A 15,702-nucleotide genomic window follows, 5' to 3' on the forward strand; every position below is an offset into this window, starting at 1 on the left:
ACTGCTAGTCGTTTTTTCTAATAGCAAAAAGTGATTTAATAATAAGCAGTTCGTGATGAGAAACAACATTGAAGAATAATAAATGTTTATTATTATTGATTAATTACTCACATCAACAGCATCCAATGACCGATTCTGGGTGATTTCGAATTTTTTCGTGAGCAATCCTTCCTTGACATAGTAGATGCACACGTGTTTGGATTGACCACCGGCTATCACATACTCCCCATCCGCCGAATAGCACACTGTATTGAATGACCTACAAATCACAACATAATCTACTTGACATCTCAAAATACATTACAATAAACAAAAGTATTATTAACTAATGAAGAGTTGACAGACATTAACCTAATAAAAGACGTTAGCCCTTGTACTAGAATAGATGTAATGTTTGTAGTAGGCCTAATAAGAAAATAGATTCAGTGTCCTGGTTGACTCAGGTCAGGGGTCAGGGCCCTGTTGCATGACAAAATACAAGCCAATATTTTTGTAATTTCCTATTCTAATAACCAGCAGACTACTGATATTATTAAACATGCAATAAGAATTACTGGTGTAAGAGTTTCCGGTCATATCCGATCGGGAACGTGACAGCTTGTCAACTCGGCATTTTGACCACAGCTTGTCACCTCCCTAAAAATATATCGCTCCTGACAAGTTGTCAACCCAAAAGCTAGTCACCTTTTGAGACCACAGGTGACAAGTATTCGGGACTATACACATTACAGAGTGTCAACGTCAACCCGTCTAATTGTCACCTCATTAAGCCAGTTATACACACATCGATTTTCAGACGTTCGGATTTTGCCATCCCTATAAAAAATACCATATTAAACGGAACTTGGCAAATAAATGTTGTGATATTGTGTACGTTCTGGGTACAGTACATTGTTCCAGTTCCAATCGTAAATTGTTCCATCACGTGACTAGTGCAAAATGTTCCCATGGAACGCCATTTCAAAATCGTTGGTTCAAGCTTTACACCAAAATGTGTCGTTTACTAGCTGAATGAAGAAAGGCTGTTTTACAAACTTACCGTCTAGAAAAGTGTGCATTTCTTTTATTCCATTACTCTCAAATTTTCTATAGAGAAAAATTCATTTAATGAATGATTATCAAACATCATATTGTTGGTTATTTATTCTATGGCTATGCTATGGTAAACAAACTATCAGCGCATGCGCAGAGAAGCAAGCAGACTACAATAATCGACCAATGAGAGCTCAGATAGTTGGAACTGTACCAGACCGGACAATTTACCACGCTTCGACTGTGGGGCAGGAATTTTGAACTGCAACTGGTTTCTGGTACAGAATCTGTCAAAACTCTTCCCATGGAACGCGGAACTTTTTTTACCTGGTAAATTGTGAATCGGACAATTTATCACATTCTATGTACACAGAACGGGCCCATTATGTACATCAAGATATGTTCAATCTGGTAGAATTTATAAGATGATAAAAAATCGTATGTCCAAAAATCGATGTGTGTTTAACTGGCTTTAGGGTCATAACATAGCGAAGGTAGTTTCAAGCTTCTGTGGACTTACTCACTATAGAAAGATTGTTTGACCACCGCAATTTTGTCTTTAGAAAGAGAGTGTAGCCCACCGCAGAATCCATAAGGCCTGACCGCTCTCTGTTTGGACTGACTCAGGTCTTGTTTCAGAGTTTTCAAATCGCATCTGATCAATTTCAGGGCCTCTGCTAGTACGACTTTACGATTATTTTCAGGCGAACAGATAAGGTAAAACATCAAAACACGTACGCAATAATAGAAAAATGAATTAAATAATGGATGGAATGAATGAAGCGAATTAGCTGATTATGAGAATGAATGAATGAAAAGTTTACTGACTTGCCAGCCAGCGATTTCTTAGCAGTGATAAGATCAGCTTCGAGGCGACCACTACTGAGGTCGTTGCGACCCTCGATACACGAGCACTGACTCGCAGACTCCACCTCGAAAGAAGTGAGGTGCCCATTCAGGGTCGCCACTATCACCTCTTTGCCATCTGGCTTATACGCCACCGATACACCTGTATGTGCACAACACACAAACAATATATAATATATAAACATCCAGATAGAAATGTGAAAAACAAGATGTAAGATGTACATTCAGCTTCTTGAATCTAAAGTGAGATTCACATTTCCAAGTCAGTCGAAATTAGAGGAAGGCAAAGTTGCCACTTTTCCTCTTCCACCACCTTTTATAGTTGGGGTATTCACGATTTTGAGTTGGCCAGCTAAAACGAGCTATCTGCTAGCTTGAATCAGCTGCTATATTTTGTGCAATATACAACTATAGCATTAGTAAGTAATAGTAAGTAATTAAATAGTAAGAAATAGAAAATAGCTGGTCTAAATCCGACATCGTGAATATCCCTATTAGATAGCTTTGATTCAAGTTATCCAGGTTAAACTGACCTATAAGTGTAAGACCATGAAATCCACGTTATTTTAAAGGGCATCCATCAAGGTGAATTGTAATGTTTCTACCACTCATATTAAAGAGATATTTAACATTGGCAGAGCCATTAAAATAATAATTAAGTAAAACTGTTTTGATTTAGTCAAAACCATTTGAGAAAATAGTTCGGTTGTTACATACACCATTTCGAATCTCTATTGTCTGTTTACTAGTTCACTATTAATCTCCATAACCTATTTATTAATTTACTAGAGACTGATAATGATGTAACAACCGAAACTAGTATCTCAACTTGTTTCAATAAATGAGTGGTTTTTACAATATCTAGATAGACGGATATGGACACCACAACACCACCTTCACAACAACACAGAAATGCATCAAGTAGTTGAAAAATTGGATGAGAAGAAGATGAAACATAAGATAAGAACAAACGAGGCTTCAGGAGGTCATTTTAGACCAATTTTGAAACTTAGGGCGAGACTTGACTGGAAATATAATTTCAGATAAAATTAATATGACTGTATCTATTTTAATATTGTTTTACAAGAGGATAACATTTGATAAGTTAGTAAATAAATGAGATTACCGTCAGAGGATAGAACGATTGTTTCACTCTGAGCTCCCGACTCGATGGCATTCCAAAGCCTTAACGTTTTGTCCCAGCTGACTGAAGCCAACGCTGTACTGGATAACACGGGGCTGAACGCCAAGCCAACAACTGGCCCTTCGTGACCTGTTAGCACCTACAACATGTAAAAATTATTATGAATTAATCAAGCACTCTAGTAGATTTATTGCAACGAGAGCCAACAATAACTTGAAGTTTGCGTTTTTGATAACTAATTTCCGCTTTTAATTGCTGGACTCACAAATATCTGTTCACAATGCTTTTTTACACTAATACCCGGTTGCAGAGTCATTACATAAAATCAAACATAGCTATGTGAGACATAGTTTAAAACCACTGAAATAAATGGTTGGTCGTTGCACAGTCGTTTGCCGAAGCCCATTTAGCTATATATCGAATTAGCACCACACATAAGTCACACTGCAGCTCTATTCACTTTTTCTCACTATATTTAGCGATTTGGAGGTTATAAACAACTTAAAAAATTGGGAGAGAAAAAAAAATACTTATATACAGATGATTTTTCGTAAACATCTTTCAAAAAAGCTATCACAACCTCTAAAATGCATTTGGTGGGAGTAGATATTGTTGGATTTAACAGCACGACTTCGGGCCCATAACTTAACTGACCGTTTTTAGCTATTGGGTACATAAATAAGCTCTTTCTGACGACTGTGCAACGAAATCATGTGTCTAATTGGGTGTTTTGAGTTTTATGGGAGCTACAGTTTACTTTGACATCTGTGCAACAGAAAGTGAATTTATGACTTCATAAATGAGTTAACTGCCTGATTTTAACTTAATGTGACAACTCTGCAACCGGGCATGAATCACATTCTGTGCTTATTGAGTTCAGTATTCAACAAAGATGTTGGGTGGCAACTGTGAATCGATCTTGCTGCTCCAAGATCCACTCTCACACGCACATGTTTGTTTACCATTAAATCAAATCAAATTTATTTCCTCCAAAAATACAACAAAAATATCAGCATTTAATTTTAAACTTAATTTCACTAAATTATATGGAAATAAAACAAACCCTGTAACCAATTCGACTTAATAATATATAGAACTTAAAGCAATAAAAAAGGAAAAAGCTTACTCAACTAGAGTTGAGTTTATATTAAGAGACTTGTAGGAAAATTTAAAAAGGAAATAAATGTTTTAAATCTTAAATATTAATTAGGGGAAAAGCTAAAAAGAAAATAAAGATAGAATAAAGACAACAGAGAAAAAATCTGGTGTGGCGCACTCACACAACTTTCCTTGTCGTTATGAGAATTTATTACCTGACGCTAGTGTTCCCGCGCATCTCAAGTCTACTATTTAAAGATCCAAGCCAGCTGGTGACATGGTGACAGGACAATAACGCTGGAGACACACGAAGTCTGCTATCTCTTCATAGTGAATGATTTAATAGAATCAACAGTTGCTAACAGTTTGTAATTGAAATAATAACATTTTCTCGAATCTCGAGCTTATTTTAAATTTTAGGTGAAAATGTTACTGAACATTAATTGTAGAGATTTTCAAGCTCAATCTTTTCCACTTGGAATTTTTTGTTTAAATTGTATCTAGAGCCTGATAATTGGGAATCTAAAATTAAACTTTGCATAGATGGGGCGGAGCTCCTGGAATTTTTACAGATATGGGACTTGGGACTTGTGGCAGTTGATAGAGCTTATCAATGATAATTTTAGGTATAAATTTGAAGAAAATCGTTGAAGCCGTTTTCGAGAAAATCGCGAAAACCCCTGTTTTTGACAACATTTTCACCATTTTATCCGCCATCTTGAAATGCATTAGATCGATATTGTTGGAGTCGGATCCTTATATTGTAAGGACCTTAAGTTCCAAATTTCAAGTCATTCCGTTAATTTGGAGATGAGATATCGTGTACACAGACGCACATACACTCATACACACACACACACACACACACGTACAGACTAATACCCGAAAACCACTTTTTTGGACTCAGGGGACCTTGAAACGTATAGAAATTTAGAAATTGGGGTACCTTAATTTTTTTCGGAAAGCAATACTTTCCTTACCTATGGTAATAGGGCAAGGAAAGTAAAAATAAAGATAGATTGATAGAAGATGCAGAAATTTTAAAGAAGCGGTGAACCAAAAATCAAATTCTTTGAAGTTTGAAGAGAACCAAGTAGAGAGTAGAGTAGCTTCTTCAGAGTAATTTATTCAGTGTTACTTGCACATCAATGTGTTCTAGTTATTTGGCTTTCGTGTAGAGGCATTTTCCCCTGTAACCAATCATTATGTAATAAAAAATATATGCTAATGTATTCATGTTCGAATATATATGATAGTCGACAGTGATCTACAGCTTCATTGATATAATCATTATTTTACTAACGTAGCTTTAGAAACTGGGCTTAGTTAAGAAACTAGAAGTGGATTTTTTAAACATTTTATCCAAAGTCCTAAAATTCTAATCATAGCTTATCCTTGCACAAAATCAATTAAAATGTTAATTGATATTTATGCAATAGTAGAGGTACATAGTTCGAGAGAGTTCAGTTCAGTTCATACAGATTCCGTGTTGCCGCCATAGCTGGTAGACCCTTAGTGGAAGCTATTAATCCTTCTATCAAGCACGCTAAGCACGGGTCAATAGTAGCTTCCACTAGTTTAGGTCGACTAGAACATGTATTTGGAAATGCCATGCACAAATTTTGAGTTCGGGACATTTCCAATTCCGCGTTTCCGTGACAGCTAGTGGAAGCTACTATTGTCCCTGTGTGCAGGCTGTGATCACAGGTATTCATTCTGGCACTGAAGGTGCATAAGAACTGAAGGTATTCTTTCTAGGTAGAATAATATAAAACATATCTTAAACTGTATGATGGGTATTGCATTTTTGAGCACTTTTGTAAGACTTTCTATTGACTAATATTGACCTCAAGCAATCGTCCGACTTTCATGGACCAGAGATAGATTTCGAAGACATCCTGTCCGCCGGCTGCAACGAATTCTCCACTGGCATCCAGAGCCAAGCTCACAAACTGCACAGGGCGGGGCGACGTGAATGTGCGGAAATTACGGTACCTGCCAATAGAAACACACATGAAAATCATACAATAAGGTCTGCTTATCGCAACTACAGTATACGTTCCAATAAATACAGTAAATAAATAATCATTTATTGATTTCATTTCACATAACACCAAATTAATGATTGGGAGAAAATCAACAGGATCGACCCAAAATTATTTCTCTCCCTAATTTTGATAATAGAATAGCCAAAATGAGGTTATGTGACCTAATTACTAGAGGCATGTAACTTGAATCGTGTAAACACTGACTTGAACCTGTAATTTGTATGTGTATGTGTACACACGTTTCACGTGAAAATTTTCTGGTAACCGGCTTCCAGTAAATGGAGTTATGAAAAATAAGCAAATAAGACAGTAGGTAATTGAGAATATTTGGACTGCACCAAAAATTTCAGTAATAGAACGAGTGTACTGAGTTCTTACTAATGACTACCTTAAAGCTAAGTTTCAAACAGTTTCAACTGCGGATAATGCCCACATAAGATTTTTATTTGTGCTCAGATGATGGAAATTTTAAATATAGATCGATTTGAAACAAAATAAAACAAATATATTAATTAGTTAAACACTATTCATCGGTAATAATGTAAAATGTTTCATGCACTTTCTTTAATGCGGATGATGCCCACATAAGCTTTTCACTTGTGCCCAGGTAATGGAATTATATTGATGAAATAATGAAACATCCACGCTGACCGGCGGGATTCGAACCCACGACCAGACAGAGTGTAACAGTCTGGAGTTGCAAACTACAGACCATTACACCTCACCGGCCGGCTATTCTAAGTCTATAAATACTGATTCTTTCTTTAAAAAATGAAATATATTTTTGAATGTATGAAATGATTAAATCTAAATTGAATTGATTGTGATATTGACCTAGTCATATCGAAAGCCCGCACCGTACCGTCAAGCGAGGCAGAAACGAGGAACTTGCGACTATTGGCGAAACGTACGGCACTCACGCTCGATGTGTGCTCACTGAATGTCACAAAGCAGAAACCAGATCTTGTGTTCCATAGTTTCACCTGCAAATCACAACAAAATACAAATTACTAAAAAAATAATGTAAACATTTATAGATAGTCTAAATAATAATTCATTTATAAGTAGAGAGGTACTTAATGAAAAAAAACAATGTTAAACAAATATTTTTTATAAGTAGCGGCATTAATGAAATGAGTAGCCTATGGAAACAATCAACATGTAGCCATTGGCCGTTTTCATACTCACCGATTTCTCGCCGACACGACACGCAGAATGATCCCCGATTGGCTAATTCTCACCAAAAGCTGATTCTCAGTCAATCGGAGAACATCGTATGTTTCGTGTCGGTGAGGAATCGGCGAGTATGGAAACGGCTCAGTTCAACATCAATTATATTACAAAATATACATAGTAGAAAATAGTAGCCTACATAATAGAAAAAATATAATGTCATAATTCATTGATGAAAACATTTTTTGTTGCTCTGGAGAATACTTTCAAGCATGAGAGGTTTCAGTCTGTTGAAAATGACCAAATGTGTTTGGAAGCATGCTCCAGTCACTTTCACTTTCCGCACAAACATTTTGTACTGCAAACTCAGGATTCTATTAGAATTATAATAATTATCAAACGTAATTCGAAATTAAATTGCTGTCAACCACCCATAAGACTTCTGTTATAGAAAATATTTTTATTTATTTGTGGATACAATTGCAGACCATATTATTGATAAGATTGAGATTATACAACAGGCTTGACCCAAAACTATTCTACTAACATGTCCAAAAATATTGAAAATAGGGAGAACAGCTAGAAGGAAATTCTATGAGAGCTATTATCTAAAAATGAATAACACACGCGTAAATCGAACTCGTTCTTTTTGCCAGACAGGCATGCTCAATTACTACTCCAACGGATAGCAGCTATCATTCTATACAAAATCAAAACGGCTTGATAGTACAGGATTTTGCAATAGTACAATTTTAACTACAGAGTAGTTATGGCGTTTAATTTGGAATTTCTTTTGATAATAATTATGCATACGTTGTTGTGTTTAGATGTATTCTACTTTACGAAGTTTTAATAGAGTAATAGTAATTTACTAAGAATATCTTTACAAAGTACTGAAAGTACTCTATTTAAGTTTTCTAAGTAAAGTTTTCTATATAGAAGAATCTCGACATTAGCCACACAATCCATCCATGAAACCCTCAAAATCCTCTAATACAGCCACATCTCATATGACTCCAATCTTTTGTTGTAACTTCTGTCAATGTCCATAACTCTATTCCATATAAAAATACCGAAAAAACATAAACAAAAAGCGCAACATTGTGACTTGATTATTCATATCCAGATCTCTACTTTTGAAAATTGAGGCCATCTTAATGAACACACTACTCCTTTCCATTCGGCATTTAAGATAACATGTTATTACACTTGTTTATGCAGACATTGAATACATAACTGTAAACATACAGTTCTCAGATTTTCAAGTCAAGAAGCGTCCACAGGAACATAAAGATCAGAATATATAAAACTATAATACGCACAGTGGTCACTTATCTAGACCGCTGGGAAAGGGAAATGCTGCGTAGAATATATTATATGGACCTATGTGTGATGAGGGTGTCTGGCGAATAAGAAACAACAACAATGAATTAGCTGCACTCTATAAAGAGCCACCCCTGTCTGTATATGTCAGACTGAACTGCTTGAGATGGGCAGGGCATGTGGAGCAGATGCCAGACCCTCGGTCACCCAGAAAAATATATGTGGGACAACCGGGAGGCAGAAGACCGGTGGGAAAGCTAAGACTGAGATGGGTGGATGGCATCTCAAAGGATGCTGCAGAACTTCTTCGCATCAGGAATTGGAGAATGAAGGCAAGAGATCGTGATGGATGGAGGCGCAGTATTGAGGAGGCCAGGGCTCGATTTGGGCTGTAGCGCCATCAAAGAAGAAGAAGAAGAACATACAGTTCTTCTTCTTCTTAATGTTCTTCTTCTTCTTCCTGTGGTTATGGCGTTTCGGGTCAGTCGCTTCCAGGAGCCTCGGTCATGTGTTTATAATATTCAAATTATAATATTACAAGCACTTATATTTTTATATACCTGACCAAGCAAAACACATAAATAAAAGAACTATATAGTGCATAATATGTAGGTATTTGTGTTGTGTATCTTGCATACCTTTCCGTCTTCTCCGCCGGTTGCAATGTACTGTCCATCTATGGAGTAGGCGAGACACGCCATGCCAGCCGCATGCGACTGCTGCTTCATCACATATGTCTCGGACTGCCACTCCCACACCAGCAGTTGGCCGTGACTCGAACCCCCGCAGCCCAGGGCCAGCCACTCTCCGCTCCCGTTCAGTGACACCGTTGTGATTGCCTGCTCTGATATACTGCAACAAAATCAAATTGCTTTCAAAAGAGTACTATTTTTTTAATTTAAATTTCATTTATTGCCAATTTAGAACATTCAAGACTTATTACATAACATTAAAAATATTTACCAACAATGGGTTCATTCTGGGAGCAAGGTAAGTGGTAAATTGTTCCCTGTCAAGTGACTGCCTATCACGTGACTGGTGAAAAACTACTTGTTCCCATGGAACGCCACTTCAAAATCTTTGATTCAAGCTTTTGGCGCGCACTTTTGAAGTTGATTCCCACCAAAGTTTGTCTTTTACTAGCTGCGAAGATGAACAAATGTTGCTTTACAAACTTACCTTTTAGAAGAGTGTTCATTTCTTCCACTTCATAACTCTCAAATATTCTACCATTCAAAGAATGGTTATCAAGCATCTTTTTGTTGGTTATATATTATGTGGCTTTGTCTCTTTACTGTTTAGGGCTACTTGTAATATAAATATAAATACAAATCTCAGTACCCTTAAAAAATGGCATCAATGTCCGAAACATGTTGTGTTAAAATAATTCAAAAAGGATACTGAGATTTATATTTATATTTGGCTTTACTATGGTAGACCAACAAGCCATCTGCAGACGGTTCATCCTATCAACCAATGACAGCCCTTCGATTTTGGTACATTCTGAATGCGCCGCCGTCAGAGTGCAAGAGAGGATTGATTTATCGGTAACTGGATTTTGGAACATTTACTGTCAAAATGGTTCCCATGTGACGCAGAACTTTTTATCGCTAGTCACAATTCACCACTTGGAACAATTTACCGTGTTCCCAGAACTTAACCAAAAAAACATTATGCAATCCTGTACAGATATCAACAAAAACATAATATATTTTCTGTTCGTAATTCACCATAATATCATATAAGCCCTTATGTCTCTAACGCTTTTGATTTTTCTAGACTAAGGCCCTGTTTCTAGGACAGTTATTGAATCTAATGAACCATTGAACCAATTTATTCAATATAGACTTAATGGTCGATGGTCGAAACCGGGCCTTGGTTACTGTAAGTGCCACTTTTAATTGCATTGTCAATATTAATTTAATCAATCAGCTACCAGCAATATTTGCATTAGGTTGAAGTTTTATGAATTAAATTAGGTGAATTGGTGAAAGTAAAAAGATTATTTTCGCCACACTTCACAGAAAGCAGCTGTTTTCCAGTCCCTACGTAGATCTGAAAGACATTGTTTGCAGACGACTCTCGTCAGAAGTCAGAACAGGTTTCTTTCCGGCTAAGGCCGGAAAGAGTAACCTTTCCGGCCGCTAACAAATTTCAAGTGGGCTAAAACAGATGATCAAAAAACTTTTCATTATTTGTGTTTATTATTCAATAATAATTAAAACATTTATAATAAATAATAAAAAAGTATAAACTCAACCTCCCACATAATTGAACATAATCTTCTAGGTTATTTAGACAAATCAGAATAAAAAATAAAAATACTTGGAAAATTTCTTGATATTCAGATTACCTAAGATTTGCTAGAGCTATGACCTTCCACTTTTGCTTTTGGAAGTGCTTAATAAACAATTATTCTCATATATATATTGTTTATTTTTCTGTGTGGCAAAAAATAGCGTTCGCACCACGGGCAAAAATGTTTTTCCGGTTCTCAATCTTTTCTAGTCCTCGGCCTACGGCCTCGGACTTGAAAACCGATTTCGAGCCGGAAAAGTCTCATTTTCGGCCCTAGGTGCGAAATATACTATTTTGGATTTCTCTTTGGTTTGTGTATCCGATCATATGCCTTAGCTGAACCACTGATAAACTTGATTTTTTTCAACTAAATAATAAACTAAGGAGATTACGTTTTACAATACAACTTTTATCCTTTGCTGTAAAGCAGGAGTTACGTGTTGGTCACAGGTGAATATGATAATACAGTTTTTTCGATAATCGAGTAATAATACCTTCTATAAATTACTCACCTCATGGAATGTATGAGATTAACATCAGGCAGTTCGTGTATTAGGAAAGCACCATTCGAAAATCCTGTGACCAATATATGAGTTTGCTTATGGTAGGCAGCCGAGGTCAGTTTGGGCTTATCGAATCCGAACTGGTCGCACAGGTAATGTTTGGCCAGCAGCTTCATCAGACGCTTCTTCGAATCCGTGTCTTCCGACTCTTTTTGTTCCTCATCTTCCGAAAAAAACAAGATAATTGAGTAAAATATCATTGAATTTTGTTAATCTTTGTCGATATCCGTGTCTTCTGTCTCTTTTTGTTCCTCATCTTCCGAAAAAAAACAAGATAATTAGGTAAAATATCATTGAATTTTGTTACTCTTTGTCGATTCATTCGAAAAAAATGTTCAAGCAAGATAATTTAAGTAAAGCATCGCTGAAATTGTGCAAGAACGTACTATTATTATTAATACGTCGTATTAAACCGCATTTAATGAGCAAAGCTCAAACGGTGTACGACATGTGAAATATATTTATTATTTGTAATTAATTTCATTCAATTTAGAAGTATTTTTTAATTTGAAAATGATTTTTGTGTTTATGGATTGTAAATTGAGTGTGTAATTGAAGAATTTTTGAAGTGACACATAACCTCTAGCTACATTTGGACTGTTGTATAAATTAGAATTGGAACCGTTTTGGGCGTAAGTTAGCCTGTGGTACTTTTCTGTAAGTTGTATAATTCTGAATGAGAATAAATAAATTAAATATAGGGGGTTTTCCTCCATTGAGGGAAAGTTTTTCATTTCAAAAAAACGTCTAAATGATTTTCTGAACACTAGGATTTAAATGAAAATTTGAGAAGATCTCATAGCACTTTCTCACTGAATACGGGCAGCATTCAGTTAGTGTATCTTTGAGAACTGCAATAAATTTACTTAGACATAAATAAATATCTGTTTTGAACTATTTCCTACTATTCTCTAATTGAAAATGTCCAGTTAGGCTGTAGTGTCGTTGAAACTAGTTCAAAACGGACCATTACTTGCAGTTCGTCATGGATAGTGGAATAGATAAGTGTAAATAAATATTGATAACAAACAATAATTCGTCAAAGTGTTTCCTTAACCTTTGTCAATTGATACAAGAAATTGATTTTCATATTTAAATTTCCAAACAGTTGCAAATGGTTCTAAAACACGCTACATACAGGGGAAATCGAATCGGACAATAGTAGCTTCCACAAGCAGCCGCGGGAACGCGGGATTGGAATTGTTATACACATTCGTGTAACGGATATTTCCAATTCTGTGTTTCTGTGGCAGCTACTAGTGGAAGCAACTATTGACCCTGCTAAAGAAACTGAGCCTTACGCCTATTTGTGATCTTTATATAAAAGCACAAAAATATTGAACAATGAATTAATTGAAATGTCAACATGGCGCTGATAAAGTGGGATTCAGTTGAGTAACATGAGAAGATTCCGTTGAATATCATTTATGAGTCGAAACATTACTTTCTGATGGTTCGGAATCCTGCTGTAATATATTAATTAACTCATGAGACATAATTTTATATTATAGTTTTTTTTTTTGAAAACAGGGTTATATGGTAATATTTTTCAACTAACAAATCAAGTAGCCCTGAAAAAAAAACATTATTAGAAATCAATTACATCATTCATCATCATCCTTACTATTACACAGAAGCCCAAACCTCATGTGGGAATTACCCTCAGCAAAAAGAACAAATTTTAAATATGAGCTTTCACCAGAAATTAAAAAGGAAAACAGATAAAATTTCATCTTACTTTTCTTTTCATTCAACTCTTCCATAATCTGTTGCCTTAATTCCCCAGTTAGAAGATTGAGATCGTCTTCTTCTTCTTCCCCATCTCCTTCCTTCTTCATTTTCTTTTTGTTGGGGGCTGCAGTAGCAGCATCGAAGGGCTCCAAATCGCTGAGGCTCAAGCTACATTCCCATATGCACAGCTGACCATTTCTGCAAAATGGACGAAATTGAGCAAAATGATTGTTGCTTTGGAACCTAGGAGGCTGGCAATAGTTTCAAAATCCGATTAACTATTACTATACTACATTGCTTTTCATTTAATGCTTGAAGGTTTATTTCAAAATCCGATTGACTATTGTATTGTTTCATTCAATGCTTGAAGTTGAATTGCTTCATTTTGCTTCAAATTGTAATGCTATCCTTGTCTATCATTCAACAAAGCAGATAGCGCTATCTCTTTCTCGCTTTGCTCTGTAGCCAGATCGTCTTTTAACAATGTAGAGTTCATAATTAATTAACAAAATAATTCATCTTAATTATGAAAATTCATTATGAAATTATTGAAAATATATTTGATGTTAGAAGCTTTGTGGCTTCATTTAAAATATTGTTTGATGCCAAAGTCTAGTTTGCTAAAAGATTTTTAAATTGATGAAATAGTCAAAACTAGTTTCTCGTTATTCTAATGAAACAGTGATTGTTGCAAGTCCTTCTATTCAATTTGAAATTATAAATTCGAGTTCTTGCAATAAGTATGGTAGTTTAATGTCTCAATATTAATAATACACTTTTTCTGCATTCTTCCAGTCAGTATCAAGTGTTTTTATTAAATTTTATCGATCAAATTATATATATTAGATGGAAAAGGAATCCAAATATTTATCATTTCAAAATAAATATCAATACAGTAATATTGATAACAAGGATAATCTATAATATAATAACGGAAAGAATTGGCTTATATATGTACGGGATAGGAGATTCACGAGTCTCGTCTTATCTACTGAACTCATTAACTTGAAATTTTGCATATAGATTTTTAATTCAACGAGGATGGTTATAGGCCCATTACAAATTCTCCTAGATTTCAGTAGGTCAAGTATTCAGTTTGTCAAGTTTCTATATGATAAATACATAAATAAAAATTTATTTAATATAATTAAATAATTCAATCAAATCCAAAAAATAATATTAAAGATAAATATTTAATTTCAAGGACAAAATTTGATAATTAGGTTAATAACTTAATTTAATATCGTTCTGAAGAGAATCCGTTAATCAAATAGTTCTGGTAAAGCCTGCTGTTCCTCTCAATTTGTATATAAATATTATAAATTGCTTATTAATAGATTGATGGATGAATAAATGTTGTTTCTGCTTACTCGATTCATTTGCACTAACCTTCCAATGGTGGTAACATCCAAAGAGTCTTTTTCAAAGAACACAGCCACCACACAATCGGAAAGTGCACTGAGCGTGTGCTCCCTGAAGTTGGTGTACTTTTCCAATGGGTAGAGTTTAGTTGACGTATCCTTAGACCCAACAGCTATCACCCTAGTAAAGTTTGAAAAGAGAATATTAAGTCATCATGAAAAACCAATCAAGTAACTTGTAATTAATTCAAACTCACAAACCAATGATGGTGCTATGAGCATTGAAACTCAAAACATTCCCCATTTTCACGTTCTCATGATTTGTGCGAATTTTCCAGTGTTCACGTCACTACACGTCGAGGTGACCTTGAATATTAACAGCTGATCAGCCTCTGCTGGAAGAAGATACGTTTGAATGACTACTTCCTGAATCTGATGTGTATTGTAAAAATCTCCACTATAAAATGAATTATTCCAATGTTGAGTGGTAGAGTAGACCACATCTCAACTCCGCCTAATAAGGAATAGGAATATTATTTATTATTTGAGTATTTATTTATTAGTATTAACCTAGAGTAAGTTATTATTGTTACACTATTATTTTGTATTTTCATTTCATTCCAATGAAGCTAAATTTTCAATCCTAAAATATACTTGTTTTTCCTATTCAATGAAGAATCGAAGACTTATGAACTTATTTATAGATTTATGGACATTTCTTCTCTTTTCCCTTAGTTGGAAAATCAAAGGCTGAAGGCACATTCCACATTCTTATGAATATTCATTTATTGATTAAATTATAGAAATGATTAGGGGGGACCAACGGGCACATCCCAACACTGTTACTTTCTCCTATCATAGATATGGTCATAAATATTTTGTCCTTCACAGTCACCAAATATTTGGTCAAAAGTCTCTTTGAAACATTTGTCATATCTATGATCAAAGTTTGATGCAAGTCGATTGAAATCGATAGTGTTATAGTTCTGGGGAAACCAAACACCTTTTTAAAAAGAAAACTTTATTTTTTAAACACATATTTATAATATACATAACTAATAAGA

At 35.1% G+C, this 15,702-nt stretch overlaps 1 protein-coding gene across 1 annotated transcript in view; it reads right to left on the bottom strand.

Moving 5' to 3' along the window:
• Positions 1 to 15,702, bottom strand: part of LOC111056016 (periodic tryptophan protein 2 homolog) — a 36,929-nt gene that overhangs the window by 9,769 nt on the left and 11,458 nt on the right. Inside the window, exons 6-14 of the mRNA XM_022343327.2 lie at positions 14,667 to 14,819; positions 13,285 to 13,475; positions 11,496 to 11,709; positions 9,324 to 9,537; positions 7,024 to 7,172; positions 5,989 to 6,136; positions 3,026 to 3,182; positions 1,861 to 2,041; positions 112 to 259 (exon numbers count right to left, since the gene is read on the bottom strand). Of these exons, the coding sequence (XP_022199019.2) occupies positions 112 to 259; positions 1,861 to 2,041; positions 3,026 to 3,182; positions 5,989 to 6,136; positions 7,024 to 7,172; positions 9,324 to 9,537; positions 11,496 to 11,709; positions 13,285 to 13,475; positions 14,667 to 14,819 (1,555 nt within the window). The remainder of the gene's footprint in view (positions 1 to 111; positions 260 to 1,860; positions 2,042 to 3,025; positions 3,183 to 5,988; positions 6,137 to 7,023; positions 7,173 to 9,323; positions 9,538 to 11,495; positions 11,710 to 13,284; positions 13,476 to 14,666; positions 14,820 to 15,702) is intronic.

Source organism: Nilaparvata lugens, chromosome 12, assembly GCF_014356525.2.
Source record: "Nilaparvata lugens isolate BPH chromosome 12, ASM1435652v1, whole genome shotgun sequence".
Taxonomy (NCBI): Eukaryota; Metazoa; Arthropoda; class Insecta; order Hemiptera; family Delphacidae; genus Nilaparvata; species Nilaparvata lugens.